Below are 23,817 nucleotides of genomic sequence, written 5' to 3' on the forward strand. Positions count from 1 at the left end.
TTCTCAAATCCATGTACAGTACACAGAGCTGTGTTGATGCAGCCCTGTCATTGGGCTGTTGATTACCGCTAGCTCCTGAGGCCACCACAGTTTCCAAAGGGGCTGTGTGGATGTCCCAGTCAAGCTAACTCAGGCTCCTATGGATGGTGTCTGCAGGGGTTTCAGAGAGATAGGAAATGAAATACTTTCCGCCTCCAAATTGGGGATAAAGTGAGGATCAAGTTGCAAGTCAAGTCTAAGATAACAGGGCCCTAAAGGGTTCTCAGAGCCCTGGCTGCTGCAGGTGGGAGTGTCAAGGCCTTGTGCATGTTGCTGCAGCCCAAGCCCAGTGTGGGGGTCACATCCAGGGTCCTGGGAGGTGTTAGGACAGAGAACCCAGGGACTGCCTGGGAACGGAAACTGCTAAGTCATCTCAAACACACCGTATTCCTTCAAGGTTCCCTCTGCCGGGAACACCTTACCCTCTCAGGCTTAGTTAGCCCCTGATCATACAGATTTCACCTTCCTCTGAAAAGCCTTCCCTTTCCTCTAAGTAAGGCACGGTGCCTCCTATGGCCTCTCAGGACAGCCCGTGCTCTCCCCTATGGTAAAGCCTCGCCCCTGACCTGTTGACCCATCTGTTGCTAGTGTTCGACTGGAAACTCCTCAGGTGCAGGACTTTGTCAGGACCCCACTAAGCACCCACCTCCTGGTATTTGGCTAACCACATATTAGTTGATAGAGAAGGGATGCTGGAAAAAACAAATGTTTGCTCAGTAAATATATAAAAAACATATTCATAATTCAAGTCACTGTATAATATTCAAGTTCCTGTATAATTCACTTTTAAAAGGGTAGTGCAAACTTGATTGACATTTCATTATAGGAGTTCAGAAATGGGGCTGGAGCTGTTGGGGATGAATACATACTTGGAACCTTGACCTTGGATATAGAAACTTCAGGTAAGTGATGAAGTGGTTCCAGAAGGAAGGGCTTGGGGAGGGTGAGTAGAGTCGATCTGGGCCTGACCTTCTATCTGCCAGACAGTGTTGTAGGTCCTGGATATATAGTAGTAAGCAAAATAGACCAAAAGCCCTGCTGTCATGGAGCACATATCAGAGCAGGGGAGTCAGACAATAAAATAAGCAAATAAAATAAATAGTATGTTAGAGCTCCTGGAAGGCGGTGAGCAGAGGAGGGGTGTCATCTGCACATGTTTTTAAAAGCTCACCTGAATGCTTTGTTACAAAGAGTGGGTTGGGGGAGGTGGCTTGGGGGTGGGGCACAGAAGCAGGGATACCAGGTAGCTGGTTTCTACTTTTGAGTGCCCTATAGGCACTTACATCCAGAACTCCAAGACTGGCATCCCCACACTTGTTCTCCCTCTGTGCTCTGCCACTCAGAGAAGGGCACCCAGTTCACAGGGCCTTCAGCCAGGTCCTGGACTCCCTCCCCACTCCCGCCTCTTTCCCTGACATCTAACCAGTCATGAATCCTGTCCATCAGAGCCTCTAATGAACCTTATTCATTCTTTCATTCATTCACCAAATATTTATCCAACACCTGTCAGGTATCAGACCAGTGCTGGAGAGGTAGATGAGCAGACCTGTCCCCTGTCCTCTTGGAGCTTAGAATTTAGTGTGGGAAATAGCTAATAAACACAAAAATGAGCAAATAAACATATGACTTCCTCTCAATAAGGGCTAATAAAGAACTAGTTCTAAACAGAGATGAAAAATATGAGAAAACCTCTTAGATGAGATGGTCAGGGAAGGACCTCTGATGAGACACAGGACTGAGAAGCAATGGGTCATACAAGAATGGCTGCCATAGTAACCACAACCTGGGTGGCTGAAAACAACAGAATTTTATTTTAGCACAGTTATGGAGGCCAGAGGTCAGAAATCAAGTGGTCATCATTCTCCCTCTGAAGGCTCTAGGGCAGAATTTTTTCCTTGTCTCTTTTGAGCTGCTGTGTTTGCCAGCAATCCTGGGCTTGTAGATGCACCACTCCAACTTCCACTTCCATCTTCACATACCCTTCTTCCCTGTGTTGTCTGTGTCTCTGTGTGTCCTTTCCTGTTCTTATAAGAACAGTAGATATCAAAAGAATCCACTCCAAAACTACTAGATCTAATATTTGAATTCAGCAAAGTTGCAGGATACAAATTAATACACAGAAATCTGTTGCATGCCTGTACACTAATGATGAACTAGCAGAAAGAGAAATCAGGAAAACAATTCCATTCACAATTGCATCAAAAAGAATAAAATACCTAGGAATAAGCCTAACCAAGAAAGTGAAAGACCTATACTCTGAAAACTACAAGACACTCATAAGAGAAATTAAAGAAGATACTAATAAATGGAAACACATCCCATGCTCATGGATAGGAAGAATTAATATTGTCAGAATGGTCATCCTGTCTAAAGCAATCTACAGATTCAATACAATTCCTATCAAAATACTGACAGCATTCTTCAACAAACCAGAGCAAATCATTCTAAAATTCATATGGAACCACAAAAGACCCCAAGTAGCCAGAGCAATCCTGAGAAGGAAGAATAAAGCTGGGGAGATTATGCTCCCTGACATCAAGGTCTACTACAAAGCCACTGTAATCAAGACAATTTGGTACTGGCACAAGAACAGACCCATAGACCAATGGAACAGACTAGAGAGCCCAGATATAAACCCAAGCATATATGGTCAATTAATATATGATAAAGGAGCCATGGATATACGATGGGGAAATGACAGCCTCTTCAATAGCTGGTGTTAGCAAAACTGGACAGCTACATGCAAGAGAATGAAACTGGATTATTGTCTAATCCCATACACAAAAGTAAACTCAAAATGGATCAAAGACCTGAATGTAAGTCATGAAACTATAAAACTCTTAGAAGACAACATAGGCAAAACTCTCTTGAATATAAGCATGAGCAACTTTTTCCTGAACACATCTCTTTGGGCAAGGAAAACAAAAGCAAAAATGAACAAATGGAACTACATCATGCTAAAAAGCTTCTGTACAGCAAAGGACACCATCAGTAGAACAAAAAGGCATCCTACAATATAGGAGAATATATTTGTGAATGACATATCCGACAAGAGGTTAACATCCAAAATATATAAAGAACTCACACACCTCCACACCCAAAAAGCAAATAACTCTATTAAAAAATGGGTGGAGGATACGAACAGACACTTCTCCAAAGAAGAAATTCAGATGGCCAACAGGCACATGAAAAGATGCTCCACATCGCTAATTATCAGGGAAATCTAAATTAGAACCACAATGAGATATCACCTCACACCAGATAGGATGGTGAACATAGAAACGAATAGGAACAACAAATGCTGGCGAGGATGCAGAGAAAGGGGAACCCTCCTACATTGCTGGTGGGAATGAAAACTAGTTCAACCATTGTAGAAAGCAGTATGGAGGTTCCTCAAAAAACTCAAATAGAAATACCATTTGACCCAGGAATTCCACTCCTAGGAATTTACCCTAAGAATGCAGCAGCCCAGTTTCAAAAAGAGAGATGCACCCCTATGTTTATCACAGCACTATTTACATTAGCCAAGATATGGAAGCAACTTAAGTGTCCATCAGTAGATGAATGGATAAAGATGTGGTACATATACACAATGGACTATTATTCAGCCATAAGAAGAAAACAAATCCTACCATTTGCAACAACATGGATGGAACTAGAGGGTATTATGCTCAGTGAAATAAGCCAGGTGGAGAAATACAAGTACCAAATGATTTCACTCATCTGTGGAGCATAAGAACAAAGCAAAAACTGAAGGAACAAAACAGCAGCACACTCACAGACCCCAAGAATGAACTAACAGTTGCCAAAGGGAAATGGACTTGGGGTGGTGGGTGGGAAGGGAGGGAGAAGGGGAATAAGGAGCATTATGATTAGCACACATAATGTAGCAGGGTGCATGGGGAAGGTAGTATAGTACAGAGAAGACAAGTAGTGATTCTATAGCATCTTACTACGCTGATGGACAGTGACTGTAATGGGGTATGTGGTGGGGACTTGATAATGGGGGGAATTTAGTAACTGCAATGTTGCTCATGTAATTGTATATTAATGATACCAAAAAAAAAAAAAGAATAGTAGTTATCAGATTTAGGGTGCACCTTTATCAGCCATGACCTAATCTTGATTACATCTATGAAGATCCTATTGGTTGCCTTTTGAGGTTCTGGGTATGTGCAAATTTTGGGGAGACACTATTCAAACCAGGACAAATGGCAAGATCTTTTTCAGACAGATGGAGCAGCATTTACTTAGACTCTCAGGTGGCTGATGTATAAGCATAAAGAGTAGAATAGATCTAGGGGAGCTTGGAGAGAGAGGCTGAACAAGATGATGGAGAGAGAGAGAGAGAGAGAGAGAGAGAGGCATCAGTGATGCAGAGGAAAGAGAGCTCGGAAGAGGCACAGTCTCTGAGGAGGTGACCCGTGTGAGATTCAGGGCTGGCATTGGGTTGGCTTGTGATTGACAGGAAGAGGGTTCAGGAGTTGAGAGGGGAAGGTGGGTGCAGAAGCAGGTGGGTCTAATGGTGAGGAAGGGAGAAATTCTTTGTGATGGCTTCTATTTTCTCAACTAAATAGGAGACAGCTAAGAGATGGGGGAAAAGGGGCTAGAGTTTGGAGGGGAGAAGAAAGCTTGTGATGGTTGTCCTAGAGAGTGAGAAATCAAACTTACCAGGATTGCAGGGCAGTGTTAAAAACCATTTGAGGTTTAAAGTTCTCTAGAATATCCCCACTTTTTTCATCCGCACTGTCATTTACCCAGCTCAGGCCACATGGTCACCTCTATGTGGTCGCAACCACCGCCTACTGGTTTGCTTTACTAGCCTCCTTTCTTGTCACTTCTCCATTTCAACTATCCAGAATTCCTATAATTTCTTGACTGTGCTATTTTTTCTTACCACCTCAAGCCTTTGTACTTGCTGTTCCCTCTTCCTGAAATACTCTTCCTGCTCCTGCGCAAGTTCCCACCCTTCCTCTGCCTGGCTAACTCTCCTCCTCCTTCCCCACTCAACCTGGTCTCTGCCCCACGCAGCTTGCTCTGATACTGCCCCACTTGGAGTCCAGGTGGGTTTCTTACGTAACCCTCTAGACTTCCCTTATTATAGCAGTTACTGCTGAGTAATGTAATTGCTTCTTTACTTATCTTTGGCCCTCAGAAAACCATAAACCTTCTAAAGTACTATGTCTATGTTTTTCCATATTACCTGACATGGAGTAGATACTTAAAAAAAATCTGTTAAATGAGTAAATGAAAAATTGAAACAGTTCATGTCTATGTCAGTTCAGGTCACAAGTAACTCAAAGCTTTAGAGCCAGTGACTTTGCTTCCCCTCGAGGTGCACTGCGATCGAACTTTACACTGGTGACATCAGGGAACCGCACTGCATGGCCATCGGGACTCAGCCACTCGGTTCACACTCCGGTTCTCAGTCGGACTTCTGACTTGCCATTGTAACTCACACGAGGCTTCATGAGGGTTCCCCATAGATTAACTCTGCTGCGTCTTTCTGCTCCGGTCCATCTCCAGTCTCTTCTGCCACCCTACTCAGTTACAGGTTATACTTTTCTTTATAAGTGGCTTTCCAGCTTCTGAAAGCCTGGGGACGGTTTATGTGTTGTAGTTTCTTGGGTCATTTGAGTTTTTGAGTTTCCAGAAATTGTTTTTTAAAGTTGTTCTAAACAACTTTGTCTCAGTTCGAACACTTGAGCATTGCCTTCTGTCCACTCTTTGACGAGCCTTTTCAGATTCCTTGTGAGCTGGTCCGTATCTTGCTTCGCCTGCCTCCTTTCTTGTCACTTCTTGCTCTGCCCTCCCGCACCATCCCAAGGTCGGACTTCCACTCACACCCAAGTTATCCTAAGATGGCTTCTCAAATGAAATAAATGAAATGGAAGAATGGAAGATGCTGGTTTTTGTTTTGCGTTTCTTGGCAGGTGCTCTGATCTTTTGGGAAGCATGTTGATTCCATCGCTCATGCATACAGACACAGTTCCTGCAGACTGGCCATGACCACTTCACATCTGTAACCCATCCCACTGAGGATGTAAGTTTCCTTTCTCAGCTCCAGTCCTTAGGACAGGGTGTCCCCACAAGCTTCTGGGTCATTTGCAGGTAAAACTGGTTGTCTTTTGCTCTTCAGCTATGTGTTTTAATCATGTGCTGATTAACCTGCTCTAGATACCACATAAACAGATACAGTGCATTGAACTTTGCTAATTCCTTTATTGCTAGGGTAGAGGAAATAAATAATTCCCATTCCCCTCTTTTTTATGTCAACCTCAGTGCCTATAATTTCTTGTTGGAACAATACTGCATTACAAATTTGTCCATTTCTGAATGCACATTTATTTTTGGTTCAAAAGAAACTATTTGTTCTTGTGTATAGTTTTAAATAAGTTTTTTTTAAAAGCATGTTTTCATATCTGTGATTGTTTGAAGTGTAACAGATACAGTATATTGACATTCAACATTTGCTTCAGCTGCCTTCTAGAATGCCCTCTATACTGCAGAGGCTAGGAAGTGAACATTGTATTTCCCAGACACCCTTACAGTGGGGGTTCTGGATGGGAGCGAGCATGGTTCAGCCACTCAGATGCACTCATGTGAGGTATGCAAGGCAGGGATGAGACACAGCCCTCATTTCTGTTCTTTTGCCAGCAAGCATACTCAGCCACACTCACTTTCCCTGTGTCCTGTCACTAGCTTTGTGTGCGTTGAAAGCCATGTGCTCAGAAGGATGCTAGTGGGCACTTGGGTGGTCCTGGTTGTAGCAGGTACAGGCACTTCCTGACCATGGTGGCTTCCTGAGGGTGACCGTGGTGCTGTGGTTCTAGAGTTGGGGGCAGGAGCACTAACTTCCTGGATTGGTGGAGATCATCCTGGTTGTAGAAGGCTGCAGCTCTCTTGGAGGCTGGGTTCTGCAGAGCGGTGTGGGGGTCATCTGGAAAGGGTGCACTTACAGCCTGCTCTGCAGTTCTCCTAGTAATTCTGTTGCCATTTATGACTTGTAGTAAGTCCCTTTCTGTTGCAAACAACTAGAATGGGTTCTGTACTGATGTACCATAGGAGTACTTTTTTTGCAATATTAAATACAGCTTCTGAGTAGAAAGATTTTAAGGTGAGAGCAATGGCTATTTAAGAAGAGGGGCAAGATTTACTTTTCATTGGCAGCTATAGCTACGTAGGAGCCAAATTAGGGCTCTTGCCACTTGGGGTGTATATACAACTTCCTGTGACGGTTAATCACCAATAGGATTTTGAGGGTTGGATGGGAGGAAGAACTCTGCAAGCCCTTTCACATTAAACTTGAACTCATCCTAAACCCAACTCTTAGGTTTATAAACCTCCAGCGTGAGTTCTTCTGCCACAACCTGTCTAATGATGAATGGCCTCGTTTCTCTCCTTGTTGTCCCTCTTTCCCTCCCTTCCCTCCTGTAGGGAGTCCTTACCACCACCACCGATTCACCCACCACATATACACACCCAGAAGGAGTCCACCTGTAAAGAAACAGTGTGATATAAACCCCAAACTGAAGTTTCAAAGGAGGAGTGATAAGATCTGTAGTAGAGCATATCCCTGGGAGAAAGGATCTTTATTCCTATATGAAAAGCACAGGGGCAAGAAAGTCAGTCACATGTCAGGGAGAGAGGGTGACAAGAACAGGTCTAGGAATGGGTAAGTCACTCCTCATCTGTAGATACAGTTTCCTCTCTCTACACTTTCAAGATTAGGCAATACATGCTCATGGTACAAAATGCAAAGCTAAAATGGGCATGAAGCAAGCCTCCCACCCCCCGCTGAGCCTGAGCAGTTCTGTGCTCTGTGGTGAGTTCCTCCCCACCTTTTTTCCAGTAGGGTACCTCTGATCTGGGCATTACGTGGAGGCCTCCAAAATAGTGGGGAAGAAGGAGGGAGAAGAGGAGTTTGTGGTGGGGGGGTTAGCAGGGTGACAACCTTAGATTCCAGACCTCCCAAGCTGATGCCTGGTCGAGAGGCAGATCGTGCAATGTGGCCTGGACACCAGTGACTGCCCACTCCCAGCCACTTGATCTACAGGAAATTGCCAATTGCCTGGCAAGAAGCAGGCCTGTATTTTTTTCTTCAGCATTATTGTCTGTTGGGTTTTATTATGTTGTGGTTTATTCCCACAGCTTTCCCTTCAGCTACAAATTAGAGTGCTTATGGGTGAATGTTTGTTTATACATGTCATGTTACTGTCCTTTCAGGTCCAGATATGTGCACCTGAGGCAGGAGACTGTGTTTGTTCTTTAAACTAAGTGGAACTGCCAGACACCCTCTGCGTAGATTGTGAAAAGTTGCCCTATTAGGAGTTGACACAAGAAAAATCTGTGCCAGTTATAACAGGCATTGTGAAAGAGAGAGAGAGGAAAGGAAAGATGGAGAGAAGGAAGGAGGGAGACCTGAATAACCCTTTGGCAGTTCCAAGTATGACACCAGATTCTCTCCCTTAGCAATTCTATGCCTTGTTCCTGATAATTTTAGGGTCTGCTCTTCTCTCTCTTGCTATGAGCATTAGCATCAGTAGCTTTCAAAAATGACTTACTAGTTAACCCCTCTGGAAGTCTTAAGACATTATTCTTTTCTTCTCTAAATTTCCCATCTCTAAGCCTTCTAATTCTCCTTCAAATTTCCAACTATAAAGTTAATACAATCCAATAAGAAAATAATGTGCTCTTAAGACATTTGACATGCTCAGAGCCATTTTATCCTGCCCTAAAGCCTGGAAAGTTTGAATTTTCCTTAGTATAAAAAAAGTAAGGAATAATAGAATAATTCACTGTACTGTAAAAATTAAATTCAGCAATTTAGCATCACCCATTGGTAAATACTATGCTCGCAACAACCAAGTCTCCCATGTATTTACAGACAAAAACAAAGTTATAAATCTAACCCTCCTATTCTGAACCACATTCCTAAATGTAAATAAGCATCCAAGCATGTTGTTACATATCTTTACAGAAGCAATTACAAACGAACCTTATCAGTCACTAAGTCACCAAATCACAGAACACTTACCTGCTCTGCCCTCTGCTGGATACAGTACACAAGGCAAGTCACATCATTCCCAGTTCATTTTTTGGCATCACCACTCTGCATCTGCTTTAGGAATGCAAGGCATGAAATTTATAGTAGCAGGTTTAATATTCCATTCAGCCAAAATTATTTCGCTACAAGGATTTACGTTTGGTGGAATATTTGGGGTTGGATTGTTTTTTTTTTTTCATTTATAGATTGCTTCTCCCCTTCTTGCAACCCGCCGTCCAAACTCTCAAGCTGTCACCAAACTCAGTACATGGCAAGAATAATTTCATGCTGAGTAAAGTGTGTTTAATTTCATATCCTGTAAGAATACTTACTTAGCATAATGCCACTTAAATGTATTATCTGCAAATGCTAATGAAGCTACAAAACCCTGAATCATCTTTGGAAAGAATTAGAGTATTAAAGGGTGCTTCGCCTTCACTCCTGCTTCTCTTGCAGTGACTGCCTGAAGAGAGAAACTGGGACCACAGGAATAATCCGAGGCCAGATCCTGCTGTCTTCAAACTGGGTGTGAGTCCAGTAGCTTTGCGGGGAATTTAATCCCACAGACTGCTGCTGAGCCTCCCTAGGATGCTGGAAACAGAGCCGTGGGCTCCCTGGGGATGCCCGATCCTCACCTGGGTCCCACTGGACAGCCCATAGCAGGGGCCTCAGGCCCACGGCCAATGAAGACCACCCACCCTAATGGCAGGGCTGGTGGCAGGCCTATGGCCTTTGACCTTAAGGATCTTGTCTCTTTGATCACTGGTGTGCCCAAGCAGTATAGACCCCTCTTCTAACTATTGCTTATCTTGAGGCTTAAAGCAGTCAACAGACAAAGACTAAGAGGGAAAGGAGTGGTTTGCCTTTAAAAAAATTCTTTTTTAAAAAGCTTTTTTAAAAAAATAATTTTAGAATTATAGAAAAGTTGCAAAAATAGTTCAGAGAGTTCTGTATACCTTTCACCTAGCTTCACCTAATTTACTATCTTAAATCATCTAAACCAAGAAACTACCATTAGTGCAATACTACGCTAATTTAATACTACACTAATTTGATTACACTAAATTGATATTAACTACATTATAGCCTTTGGATTTCACCAGTTTCTGCCAATATCTTTCTTCTGTTCTAGGATCCAACCCAAGATCCCATATTGTATTTAACTGTCATGTCTCCTTAGTTTCCTTCCATCTGGGGTGCCATCTTTCCTTGTCTTTCACAACTTTTGAATGGTGCTGGCCAGGTACTACATAGTATCCCACAATTTTGGTTTGTGTGATGTTTTCTCATAGTGAAACTGAGGATAGACATTTTTGGCAAGAATACTATGTAAGTGCGGATTCCTTCTCACTGCTTTGTGGAAGTGGGGCATGTCTCTTTTACAGGAATGCAGCTAAGCAGGGGCTGCGCCAAGGGCCTACCTTGAGGAGTCTGGCTGGTGGGGGTTGGGGGCATTACGTGCCACACCCAAGGGCACTCTGTTAGGGTGGCAGTGGAAGAAGTGGGAATATTTCTTCGCTATATACAGACAGAGCTATTTTTTTTTAAATCTGGAGCTTTTGGGATCTGCAGGACAAAGTGTAGCTAAGGAAAGCAGAGTATTAGGTGTGGAGAGGGGAGCGCCAAAATAGAAGTGAGGGTAAGGGACTGTCTTGCGGTCCAGGGCAGCCCATGGTGGATTCAGCAGGGCTCTAGATAACCTAGGATCGAGAGGCAGACATCTCAAAGAGTGGGAATTTGTTAATTTGTGTTGTGGGAGTGCGGTAAACACTTCTCAATCAGCATTTGCAACAGTGAGAAAGCAGGTTTGATTCCTTCTGTGGGGGTAAAGCAGTGGCAGTAAAAAAGGACCCTCGGACAGGTCTTCTAGACTTAGGGGTTGGCTTTTCCCCCCAGCTAGTGGAAGTCTGTCTGGTTCCCTTCCCCACCTGGAAACTCTTACCCAGCCCTGGCACACTGTAGGAGTTTAAATAATGTTTATTGATTAATGAATAAAAAAAATAAGCAAATGAAGGGCTCATTCACAAAACACAATGATAGGCACTCCGCTCATTCCCCCGGGAACCCATGCCCCTGTGCCCAGTGTGGTTTTGGAAACCCAGCGACAGCCCTGAGTTTCGGACTCCATGCTTTCTGTCCCGTGTCTGTCCTCTAAGTTCCTGGAGAAGCTGCGCTGAGGAGACTTCTTTGGGAGGCCTCTGGGACCAACCGAATCAAATCAAATGTATAGATGGCAACATCTAAGTTTGGGGAGAGGAGGCAAGTGGTAGTAACATCAAAGCTTCCTTCTGGGTGGTCCATGGCTTGGGGAAGCCAGGAGCATGGGAAGGATGGTCATAGTAGTGGGGTTGCAAGGGAAGGCGGGTACTCGTGCATGTGTGCATGTGTGCGCACAGACAGGTTGAGACGGGATTCCCATATTGATGGGACTGATTTCATTTCATGTGCTCAGTGTTTCTTGGCTACTCTCTTATAAATTGCCAGTTTTCCATAGAATTTACATAACACATTATTCATAATTATCATTGTAATTAATGATTTAAGTTTTCAGGTGTATATTTAGTGAGGACTGTTTTAAACATATAAGAGAGAAGCCAAGCTGAAGGAAGCTCTGAAGACTTATTTACTTAGGTGTATAAAGTAGATGAGAATTGGTTCTGCTGGCATATTAATGAAAATAGCTGCAGTGTGAGCACTGGGTATGTACCACCAGGTGCCCTTCCACGCACTTTGCATATATCAATCTTTTTCACCCTTACACATACCTCAGTTATTTCTCCAGAACAGGAAATTAAAGCACACAAACACTTGCTCCAAGTTATCCAGCCAATAAGTGGCAGAGCTGAGAATCTAGCTCTAACCACCACACTATACAGTGCTTCTTGTGTCATCTAGAAAGGGTCCGTGCTTTCTGGAACAGCCTGTAACCTGGGAATGTGAATGGAAGAGTTGGAAAGGGCTAGGTTTCTGCTCTTTGCTCCTCTGGGGACAGAATGAAACACACCAGGTGCACACCTTCGTGTGTGCTTCCTCATGCAGGCAGTGGGAACTGGAGTTGTTCCTCCTTCCGTGGGGGCTGTACTGAGTTCCTGTGGGAGACTGAATCATATGAGAACTTTCAGGGATGAGATGAAGGTGTTTGTTAAGGTATTTACTTAATGCAGCTGCGCTATAATATAAAGGGAACATATCTTACCAAAACTTCATGAAATGTCATGAAATTGCTTTAAAACAAAGTTCTAGTTTTGTTTGTATTCTTGTATAGATATATACATTTACTTTGTACAAGGAAGCTTATAGTATTCAACAGATGTAAGCTCTATAGATAAACTATTTAATTATTCACAAGGGGACGGGTAAAAGGAGAAAAGTACTGCCACACAAATGTGAGCCTTGTGCAATGGGTCCTCTTTACCAAACGCGCAGAGTGTGTGCAGCATGGTTTGTGGAGTCTGTCTCATGAGCAACGTCAGATTTGACTCCCAAAGATGAAGGGCCTAATTACTTCCAACTCTGACAGTTGTTGTCTTCTGACAACTCTGCCTCTGACAACTCAATAGTTGTTGTTACTATTACTATTGCTATATATTTTTACAAATCATACATATGACTCAAGAGCCAAATTTGGAAGAAGTCACCACCTAAATGCTCAATTGGTAAGGCTCATAATTAGGAAACCAGGCATTTAGGTCTTCAAAGAGGTCTTTCCCTTTGTGGACACTGTTAGAAATTTTTAATGGAATGGCTAAATTCAACAGAACAATCATAAACACTGGCTCTAGGAGTTCTGGTTTCTGGGAGGAAATGTCTAATTCCAAACTCAGTGAACATGTCAATGGAGCTGGGACACATTTCCTTCAGCAAAACATAGAGAAATGATGGTTTTGAACCCTGCTTAGGAGGTGGAAGGAATATATAAACTAATGCAACATTTTTCAAGTGGAGTTTTCAATAGCTTATTGAGCTGGAATATAATCTATGCTAACAAGTTTCTAGATTTCAAGGTGACTTTTTCTTATCACAATAAAACCTTTTAATTTGGATGTAGGGAAATTCTCTGTCAAAGGCCAGGGATACACCTGACTCTCTCTGGAATGGAAGGGAAAAAAAGAAACTATACTCCAGAGGTATGAAGAGGGGAAGAAAGAAGTTCAGTGTGTGGCTTTTAAACAATTTTCTACAACAAAATTCTTGATTTTACACACCACCTTCCTCTAGAAAATTCTATCTTAATTTTAATATGCCACATTATTGGGACTTTAAAGTGACATGGAGTTACAATGGGATGTAGCTGGTTTCATTTAGCTGTGATGGAAGAGGGAAAAGTATGACAGTTGAGCCAGGAAGCTCATGTTCTAGCCCCAGCTCTAGCTGTGTGATACCAACCAAGTTCTTACTTAGTTTAGGCCTCAGTTTCCTCATTCATTAAACTAGATTAGTCATGCTGCTTATACTAGATGATCCCTTACTAACCTTTTTGGCATCAACATTCCATAAAGATGGATAAATTCTCCTAGGCCAATGGCTTTCAAATTTATTCTTTACTGTGACCCACAATAAGAAGTACATTTTATACTATGACCTAGTCCACATACATGTACAGATTTATATGTAAATGTTATATAAATATACACACATAGTGTGATATGTTATATGCACTACACACAATATGTTGTACACACAATGTATGTTTACATACACATTGTTTCTTATACACACAACCACACACATATACACACACACAAAATGAAACTAGAAGTTTCATGAAACAATACCTTTGTTGTTATTATTGTTATTATTATATAGTTACATAGTTGTATAAACTTAAGATCATTATTTTTTTAAATTTTTTATTTTTTATTAAGGTATTATTGGTATACACTCTTATGAAGGTTTCACAGGAAAAAGCAATGTGGTTACTACATTTACCCATATTATCAAGTCTTCACCCATACTCCAATGCAGTCACTGTCCATCAGTGTAGTAAGATGCCACAGATTCACTATTTGCCTTCTCTGTGCTATATTATGGTATTTTTTTATTCTTTTCATTAAGAAAAAAAAAAGCTGGTCAATTTCATGAAACATACTTGAAGAGCCAGTTTGATAACCACCCTAACTAGGCCCAGTCTCGCACTCTGAGGAACTGCCACCAGGTGAATGCAGATGACTGCACATAGGTTCATGGTTAAAGTTCTGATCATTTCAAGGAAAATACAAAAACTGTGTAGATACCATTTCACATACTGAAGGAATATGCTGTAATTTTAGTGAAAAAGTAGGACACACAGAACAAAAACAGCAGGTACAAGTACTCCCCATTAGTGAACTTACCCATTTTAAGCTCTGCAGAATTGAACTCCAGTTTCTCTCTTTAAAACTTCCTCTTACTTGTTAGACTGGCTTTTAACTCTTCAATCTTAGGAACCCTAGTGTTTTGATAAACGAGTCCTCTGTTTATAAACAACCCCTCTTAAAGTTTCTGTAGCTTTTTCTAGAGTATTTTGAAAGTTAACTTTCAAAAGCACTGTTGACTTTATGTTAACTTTTAAAAGCACCATTAATAATGAAACAATTATATAATGTTTTCATTCCATTTTTAAACCTGTTTTGAGGGAAGATACTCTGAGATTCTAGTCCTGCGTCTTTTACCCTGTCCTCAGATTCTCAATGGGGCCTCGGTTGCAGTTTTAGAGTTCAAGTCTTGGCGTGTCAGGGAATTACAGGGGTTTCTTGTTTTTTGGGTGATACTCAAGATCTAGGGCAACAAGTGACTCATCTGGGCCCCATCACACCATCAGCTAAGGGGAGAGACCTGGGTCTGATTCCAAGGAGTGCTCCCTTTTTGGCTTTAATCAAACAGACTTTTGCATATGAGTAAATACCACAAGTGTGAAGGGTATTTCTGTGCTTCAGCCATCTAGAGAATAATGCACTTAGATGAGAGAAATTATAAAGTATTTTCTTTAAAAGGATACATTACAAAATAACCCCTTTACAGGTAACACTTCTAAACAGAAGATGATTATGGTTTGTTTGCATATTTTGAAAAACAGGACACAAGCTCCATTTGTTAGTCTGTAATATATAATGAAATTATAAAGATTGTACTCCATCTATTGTACATTTTACCCCCAAACTACTTTTACAGATCAATAAAAAATTCTAAACAGAATTATGAAAGGGTTAAGTCTTAGATGTGGCTTATTTCTATTTATCTCTCACTATACCTTCATTTAACATCACCCTCATCTAATGGCAACTATGTACAGACTTGAGGCTCCTGGCCACTCTGTGCAGGGGGCTCTGAGGGTAGTAACACGGCCCAGTTGTTTGCCTTCCTCTTCCACCTATGTCTTGAAACTCTCTCAACCATATTAATTTCTCTTATTGAAAATTAACTCTTTCCAATAACACTTTAGTCTGTGGAAAAGATCCAAATAAGTTGATTTTCAGGTCAAAATTGTGTGCTTCATGTTTACAGTTTTGGAACCTCTTCCTGTCTCTCCCTCTCCTACCTTTCTCCATTTTTTTTGGCAATATGACAAAAGCTAATTTTTCTAGTACCTACAATTTCTACTAAATATATGTTACATTGTTGAAGAGCAATCAGATTTTTTTGCAAAAAAAATCCCTTTCTCAAGATATATTCCTATGAGTTTACTTTCCTATATCCAGGTAAGCACATTGTGCTATTGCTGAGGCTTTTCTTTATGCCATTCGTGCTGATCCAAATCAAACAGACCTTTCGAGGGTACTGACAATGACGTCTTCATTGAAAATGATCGCTGCTAAAGCTCAGCTCCGTTTGCTCTGTAATGCTGTGCCAAGCTTTTGGCCTTTAGATATTCCCAGAGTCCCTGGAAACATCACTTATTTGTTTGTGAGTAAAAGCTTTAGAATGGTTTTGCATCCACAACAAAATATGAGAATGAACAAGGCAGTATGACTCTCTTACTGGATTGGCATTTTTCTTTACAATAGGACTTGGAGCCAGTTAGAACAGAATATTAAATAATATCCTACTTGGTACATTTATAAAATATATCAGAATTAAAAGAGTAAAAGGATTTGCTGTAGAGTGATCCATTTTTCAACTTGGTATTAAAATTTTTTCTGAATATTAAAAGTGTTACTAAGTTGTGAGGGATTTTGGTGGGAAATATGATTAAGGTTCAACTATGATAGTTCGACTCTTAAAATTTAAATTAAAAAAACTACTCTTCATATCCTAGCCTAATGACTTACATAAATTAGCAGGGTCTCATAACACCACCTCACATTCAAAATGGGCTTTAAATATTAGAAAGGCTAACCATCATGGTCTGTCTCAGAAAATAAGAAGTATACAGATAACATATTACACAATTTTAATTAATTTCAAAATAGTATGCTAGTAGTTGATCCCCATCTACTTTGGCTGCATTTTGAGTCCTAAGGCAAAAACATTTTTTGAAAAAACAAAGAAAAGAGGAAATTCAATAGCAAGAACCAAGCATACCTCCTATCAGGGGTAAGAGTGCGAGGGAGGTTTGTTAGAGAACATGGAGCCCGGTCCCTTCTCCGCTTGTCCTCGGTATGTGCCAGCCTCGGCGTGGGGTAGGAGGGCCCTGCAGCATGTGGAGAGGTGGACAGTTTCGCTGGCTCCCACTTGCCCCTCAGGCTGAAGTCCAGGCAGAAGTTGGCCTTGTGGGGTTCCTGTCATCCTGCCAACCCACAGCACTCCAGGGACACTGCTAGGAGAATGCTGGCCAAATCCTGCCTGAGAAGCCACCTCCTTCACATTCTCTTCTGTGTTTGGGGGGTTAGACTAAAGGAAACCCCTTCTGTCAGATTTTATGGTGTTTGTGCCCTAGCCAGGGAAAAGTAAGAGAAAGAAAAAGAAAGCAATGTGTTTAATCTCACACAATAGAATTCTTCAAAGTAGATCTAGGAATGAAGTCCAACATACCAAAATCTCAGCTCAGTTTGCTTTTTTTCATTTACTGATGGCTTTTAGGAATTTAAATAGTTATGATCCTATCTGCTTTGGGCCATCATATCATCTTTCTCAAAGACAGAGTAGTCTGAAGCCCTTGTTGCACAAATGCAGAATAATCTGTGCACCATTTGACTAGAGTTCATAAACAAAGCATATTCAGACATACATGCAGTGTCACAGTAGACTCAAATTTAAAAAGCAGATATTCTTAGAAAGAGGCCTTCATTGGCCATTCTTAAGGCCACAGATATTATTTCAATAGGGTTCCTCCAACACCACTTGTGTACGTAGATGCACAAATGAGTATATCCACAGAGATGTTCAGAAAAAAACATGACCATCACACATATGCATGCACTCTTTTTTTTGAACCAATAAGGTAACGTATTTCCAGGGAATGTTTATTTGAATTTTATTGTACATTTTTAAAAAAAGAAAAGTGGAAATCATAATCTCACATGATTTCCTTCAAATGGATAAACTTAGACAATTTATCAATGCTTCCTTAAATTTTTACACCACACTGAACTCCAACAGGTTTTTGTTTTAAGGTAAACCAGGTTTTTGGTCCCTCCCTGTGGAGAAGTTACTTTCAAGTCAGTGAAAGTTCTTGGCCCATGATTAAAAGTCTTTGCCAATTAGTACTCAACAACTTCAATTCATTTTTTTCTGGTTCAAGATGAGTAGGAGCCTAATAAGGCTGTGATAAAAGGGCAAAAGGCACTGAGAGCCAAAAGCGGATTAATGAGCTCCTCCATTTATTTGTCTTCCTAACAGCTGAACTGTTACAACTATTGACACTCTTCAAAAGGTTCCGCTCTGAACCCCGTCCAGGCACTGCAGGCTCCAATGGACATCTTCAAATCTGGAGAATGGCGGGGCGAGAGCTTCCCCCGTGTGATGCCAAAACCAACAAAGCCCCATGGATCAGGTAATGAAACTTCAGCTTTTTCCCCTTTGAGATTTATTTACTGGCAGCTGACAAGGGGCAAATTCAGCTCGAATTGTGCAGTCAAGGCCCTGTCAAGCTTTTAGAGGCACCCTTGTCTTGAAGCACCTTCATGACTGGCATTTCACTCAAAAGCCCTCGGCACTGGTCCTTAACAGCTTATGACATCACAAAGGACACTCCAGACAGATGCCTACATGGCATCCTGCAGCATTTTAAAAGAGAATTAGTGGTTTTAATTATGGTCGTAGTATGAAAGGGAACCATGCAAGCTCCACAGGAGACCTTTGATCAGCCCCTTTTGCTAGTACAATGCCACGGAACTGTGACTATTCCTGGTAAGGGGCCTTTTCTTGCTGAATGACTCACCAGTGATCTTTGAATGCAGACAAGCTTCTAGCCCTCCCTCTTCATTAGTGAGCATTTCTATACAGGGGCCTATATACTGCTTGGAGTCTAGGAGCTATACAATTGGGGGGAAAGAATCCCTACAGATTCTGGCCTCTACTTAGGAAGTGCTGAAGAACTCTGAGTGACTTTATTCATTAAAACAGGTTGCTATTAATTAACTGTCATAATAAAATAAAGAACTATTATTTGCATTTCTTACTATGTTCTCTTTAGTAATATGTATAAAAGATGCTTGTAACAGAAATGAATTTATTGAATCACTTCCCCCTTCCCCTCCCTCTAATCCCCGCCTTTTTTTTTTTTTTGCATTTTGGCAGCAGGAGCCTACTAATTATTGGGCCCAGATTTATGAGTCCCAATAGAAGTGAAACATAAATATAAAATTAATTAAGGAAATACACACTCCTTTTTACTTGCCAGTTTATGCAATTGAAAAAAAGCAAACAACACATTAGCTATATTTTTTAGTGATTTCAGAGAATTATCTAAGACAATAAAACCCCAACTTTTTTCCAAATATCACCCAGTTGGTGGTTAGCTTAAAATGTGAGATTATGTAAGAACCACAGCTACTAAAAAAAGAAAAGCATTCTAATGTGAAGAAAAACAATATTCACTCTTAAAAAAAATTATTTCACTTTTTGGGAAGTGAAATATTCCCAAATAAAAAATTATTGGGAAACAGAAATGTTTTAAGAATTTAACCATCAAAACAGGTCCTTAAAATCTAGGCCCTTAAAGGATTCATGGTTGATATTTAAAATGTATGAAAATAGTCTATTCTCTTCTAGAATCTAGTCAAGTAAAGTCATTAGACTGAAAGACTGTGGACGTAGGAAGATTTTCCCAAAGATTCTCATTGAACGACTAATGTGGTGCCGTGGGATAAACCTAAGTTTCATAAAGGGCACATCTCTGCCACTGAAGAGTCCTGCTGTACCTTGTTCCTTTTATCTGGGTGATGGCTTAGTCTTCAATTTCCCATACAGTTTCTTTTCTTGGGGGAAAACTTCTGGCCTTCAAAATTTTGGATGCTGAACAATGGGCAGGTTTTTCACATTTTGCTGCATCAGACATTTTTCATGTTTCTCAGACTCTGCAGTTCCTTTCTTAGGTGCTTTAGAGCAACTGAAATATCAGCCCGCTGAGGATCATCCTGTGCTTTCTGAGTGTACAGATGGAAATGTCTGATGGTTTCAGATAACAAGACTTCAGGGTCTGCACCCCTTTCCGGAAGGCGCAGCATCCGCTCACTGGCAATGGCATAGTTCTTGTGCCAGTTTACCGGGTGTTCCTTTTGTAAATAGACAATCTCCTTATAAAGCTGGAAAACAGCAAAAATGTTGACATCCCATTGTTATCCCCTGACATTTTTCCTCAAAAAACAGAAAACACAGAGGAATTAATAACACATGAAAAAAAAAATCCAAGCCACCTACAGTAAAAATCTAATCATTGCCAGGCCATGCAGAAAATGCAAGGATGTTACTGTAATTATTACAGTAGCAGGAGGCAAATGTGCTTCATCTAAAACTGCTTCTGGGGTTTTTTTGGATGTAACAGAGGGAACCTAAGTCACACTGTGTCAGGACAAAATGCTCTTCCTCCAGAAAGATGTTCTAGGAAAGAGATTTAGGTTTAATTCATGAAAAGCTATTTATTATTTAATTCATGAAAAGGCAGAAAGGTTGAAACTCTAAATTTAGCTGTTGGAGAAAAAAATAGCTTTCTTTAGAAAACTACATGGAAAAAAGAACTTGAAGGAATTTAAATCTTGTACTTTATTTTTACACAAATTTCTCCCTACATTAAGAATGACAGTGAAAACAATAAAACAATTCAAATCTATCATCGAATAGGTGGGCATCGTTTAAAAGACATCCTTACAGTGAGATACTGAAATCTTCACAATATCATATAATTAAAATTTTGATAATTAAAACTTTGCCCACAGGAATTAGGAATTTTGCTTTTCAACATCAGAGATAGTGTTAACTGGACAGTTAGAATTTTTGATATTGAGTTTTCTAGAGGAAAAACATGAATATTTAACAAATAAAATAGTAGATACAAATCTGCCAAATGGAACCTTATACTTACTTGTTTGGGAATTTCACAGCCTACTTGGGGATTGTCAAATTGGGGTCGGATCCACAGGAGCGTGAGTTTACCAGATGACTCCGTGAGAACACAGAACAAGCAATGATGGGACAAGTGTTTTCTGAAGTAGAACTGTATTCATCACATCATTTAGTGGACAGGGGCCCAATTTATTGTCTATTTCCCCAGTGCCTACTCCAGAGCAGACAAATGCATACCTAACTTATTTTTAAATAGCATCCACAGGAAAAATTCCACAATCATGCCTGATAGGTCATTTTGGTATTTATTAAACAATCGTCAGTCTTCAAGCTGCCTTTTAAAGCAAATTTCCCCTCAGTTTCTTTCACTCCATAAAACAGGAAAGAGTCGTGTCCCACTTTCATGTATGTCAGAGCTCTGAAGTTTACTTCTCACCCCCTTGTTCTCTTGGTATTACAGTCAGTGTTTCTCTATCTTTCCTTATAGTCTTTTTTCTCTATCTGGTGCCTGTCTTCCTGAGTCCCCCCTCCAAAGAGGGACGCGTGTGAGGGGCATGGCATGTTGCCTGTCAAAAAGCAGGCACCCACCCTGTACAGGTTGCCCAAGTTTTCAAAATCCTGCTTAGGTTTTGGAGTTCAAAACATAGGTCAGCACTTGATGAGCATTTTCCCAATAGCTCAAGAAAGTGAGAGGCTCACTCATGAGCTCCCTGCTATAGTCTTCAGATGGCAGAACAATCACAACACCATTTCCTAGAGCACTGTGTTACTGATGCAGCATCAACTTTTTCTGGATGTCCCATTACGCCACAGGTACTGTATCTTAAGAAGACAGTCATTTCTCATCAAGTGGAACTGTATTTCCCCCTCTACGTGTGTGTTATTGTGACATTAGTCTTACTGGACTTACTCTATTTACTGGGGATGTCTTCAATTTATCAAATATGTTCCTAAAGGTAACAAGGATACACTCTGCTCCCCCAGTACACCTCAACTTAATGTGCTGTATAAGCTATTGAGCAGACAGTTTAAATAATAACAAAAATTTCATTTACACCTAAATATGTTCTTGAAAAAGCCAGTATTGCTGGGTGGATTTGGCCAAGTATTTGGCCTTATTTGTCTTGCAAACAGCATCATGCATCTGGAGACATATGCAAAGAATGTACCTAAGGACTGGGATACAGACTTTCACTGTTCGTGAAAGCAGTAAAGCTTACAGTCCCAAAGGGATAATAAATCATGAGTCAGCTTCAGTAATGGCCTAACAACTGGCCATGGAACAGATCACCAAAGAGAACATGAACTAGTAAGTCTCAGATTTCTCCCAGCTAAATACTACTTGTTTTTCACAGAATCTCAGGGTATTAGAGATTAATAGGATATGATATGACCAGGATATGAGAGAGAATCTATGAAACTTAAACCCACCCCCACTCCCCTTTCTTTTAAAGAAAAAACTGAAGCCTGAAGGTTACCTGACTTATAATTGACAATTAACAGCAGAGCGGGCCTTGAACCTGAGCCTCCCAAAAGCCAGACAGAACTCCAGCATGTTGCCTCCTGTGATCGATCCCTTGCTGTCCTTGAGGGGCACCTCAGAGGGTTCTGCCTGCGCCCCCATGGTTCCCTCCTTATGGACTGTCCCCACCCCCTCACTTCCCTGCCTCACCATCTGTCTGGCCGCCTCCTCCTGATCTTGCAGGACACCCCTCCTCTGCAAGCGTCCCCTCCCTTCCTCACCACCGTCCTCTGCAGGGGAGTATCCCTGTGTACAGCTCTCTCTTCCCGCAGCACCTCTGCAAATCTCTCAGACCAATTAGAAGACCGAATGTAAATTAGAAGACTGAACGTAAGTGCGGACTTCATCTTCTGCCTCTTGCTCTAGCCTGCTCCACCTCAATATTTGGTATAGACTGGTTGCTCAATAAATCCTCTGTGAACACCAATAGCACAAAGTTTAGGAGCAAAATTACTCATACCAACTGTTCACCATATTATTTTGACTTAGCACCAAATAAATGCCCTCGTTGAGTAGATCCACAGCAGCCTAAACAAAGCAGAAATACCTCAGTGCTCATACATACAGCTCCTGGGCTCTGTTCTCACTGGCTTTTGCCAGGATGTCCATTTCCTATACAGCAGGCCCCAGCACTCTGTCTGAAGGTGTCTAAGAGCCCAGCGCTATGAATCACAGGAAAGCAAGGGCTTGTTAAAACTCTACTATAGCAAACCTCTGTTCTGCACTCCCGGCTCCCATCAGAGAGGACTGACTGGGCAAGAGCCTCAGTGCAGCTGACTCGTCTGAAGGTATGTTCAGCTTCCTGGGGCCACAGTTAGAAGACAAATCACTCTCCAAGACCCTTCATCTTTTTCACAAAATCTCAACCAGCATGGCCCATTCATTTCAAGTGCAGTCAGGGTCATGACTTTCGCATGGAGGGCAAACTTTATGTTTTTCATGGGAAGCCATTATATTAGTTTCCTATTGCTGTTGTAACAAACCATCAGAGATATAGTCACTTAAAACAATATAAATTTATTATCTGATGCTTCTAAAAGTCAAAAGGTATAAAATCAAGGTTTTTGTAACATCAGTGGGGCTGTGCCCCTCCTGGAGGTGCTGGAACCTCTCTGTCCTGTCCCGCTTCCAGAGGCGCCTGCCCTCTCTAACTTGTGGCCCCTTCCTCCATCTCCCAGGCCAGACATACAGAACCTTCAAATCTTTCTTTCTGACCGCTGCTTGCTTTGTCACATCTTCTCTGACTCTGACCCTCCTGCCTCCTCCTCCTTATAGGACCTGTGTGATTATACTGGGCCCACTTGGATAATCCAGGAAAATCCCCCCACCTCAAGATCCTTAATCACACCTCCAAAGTCCTCCTTACCATGTAAGGGCATATATTCACAGGTTCTGAATATTAGGACATGAACATCTTTGCGGGGGGCATTATATTGCTGACAACAGCATTATTTGTGATACACGTGAGTATTTTTCCATTTATATGGCTTTATAACACCAAATAAAGCTAGAGACAAAAAAGTAAAAACTCTACTGTGATACACCCTTTCTCCATCCCAATCGTTACCCACACTCCCACCAAATATATTTACATATACAAAAGTATAACGTACATTATATGCATGTGTGTAGAGTTGAGCTTTCACATTTGAAGGCACACTGGCAGTTTCTGCTAAGTTAAAGATGAAGAACGGTGTTTTCATCCTGGGAGCGGGGAGGGGAGCAGTGGGAACGTTCATTAAACTCATGCTGTCAGTTTGACATTCAAAGCTAAATCTGCCTGATTTCT

General features: G+C 41.3%; 1 protein-coding gene across 6 annotated transcripts in view; it reads right to left on the bottom strand.

Moving 5' to 3' along the window:
- Positions 1–19,117: 19,117 nt before the first annotated feature.
- TMEM260 (transmembrane protein 260) overlaps positions 19,118–23,817 on the bottom strand; it is a 76,631-nt gene continuing 71,931 nt past the window's right edge. For 4 of the 6 annotated variants that reach the window (XM_036918631.2, XM_036918621.2, XM_036918651.2 and 1 more), the window contains 3 exons: positions 23,642–23,732; positions 20,526–20,657; positions 19,118–19,749 (listed from right to left, as the gene is read on the bottom strand). In XM_036918631.2, the coding sequence (XP_036774526.1) occupies positions 19,495–19,749; positions 20,526–20,657; positions 23,642–23,732 (478 nt within the window). In that variant the 3' untranslated portion in view covers positions 19,118–19,494. The remainder of the gene's footprint in view (positions 19,750–20,525; positions 20,658–23,641; positions 23,733–23,817) is intronic. The other 2 variants (XM_036918642.2, XM_057488426.1) reach the window with 2 other exon arrangements.

Source organism: Manis pentadactyla, chromosome 11, assembly GCF_030020395.1.
Source record: "Manis pentadactyla isolate mManPen7 chromosome 11, mManPen7.hap1, whole genome shotgun sequence".
Classification (NCBI taxonomy): Eukaryota; Metazoa; Chordata; class Mammalia; order Pholidota; family Manidae; genus Manis; species Manis pentadactyla.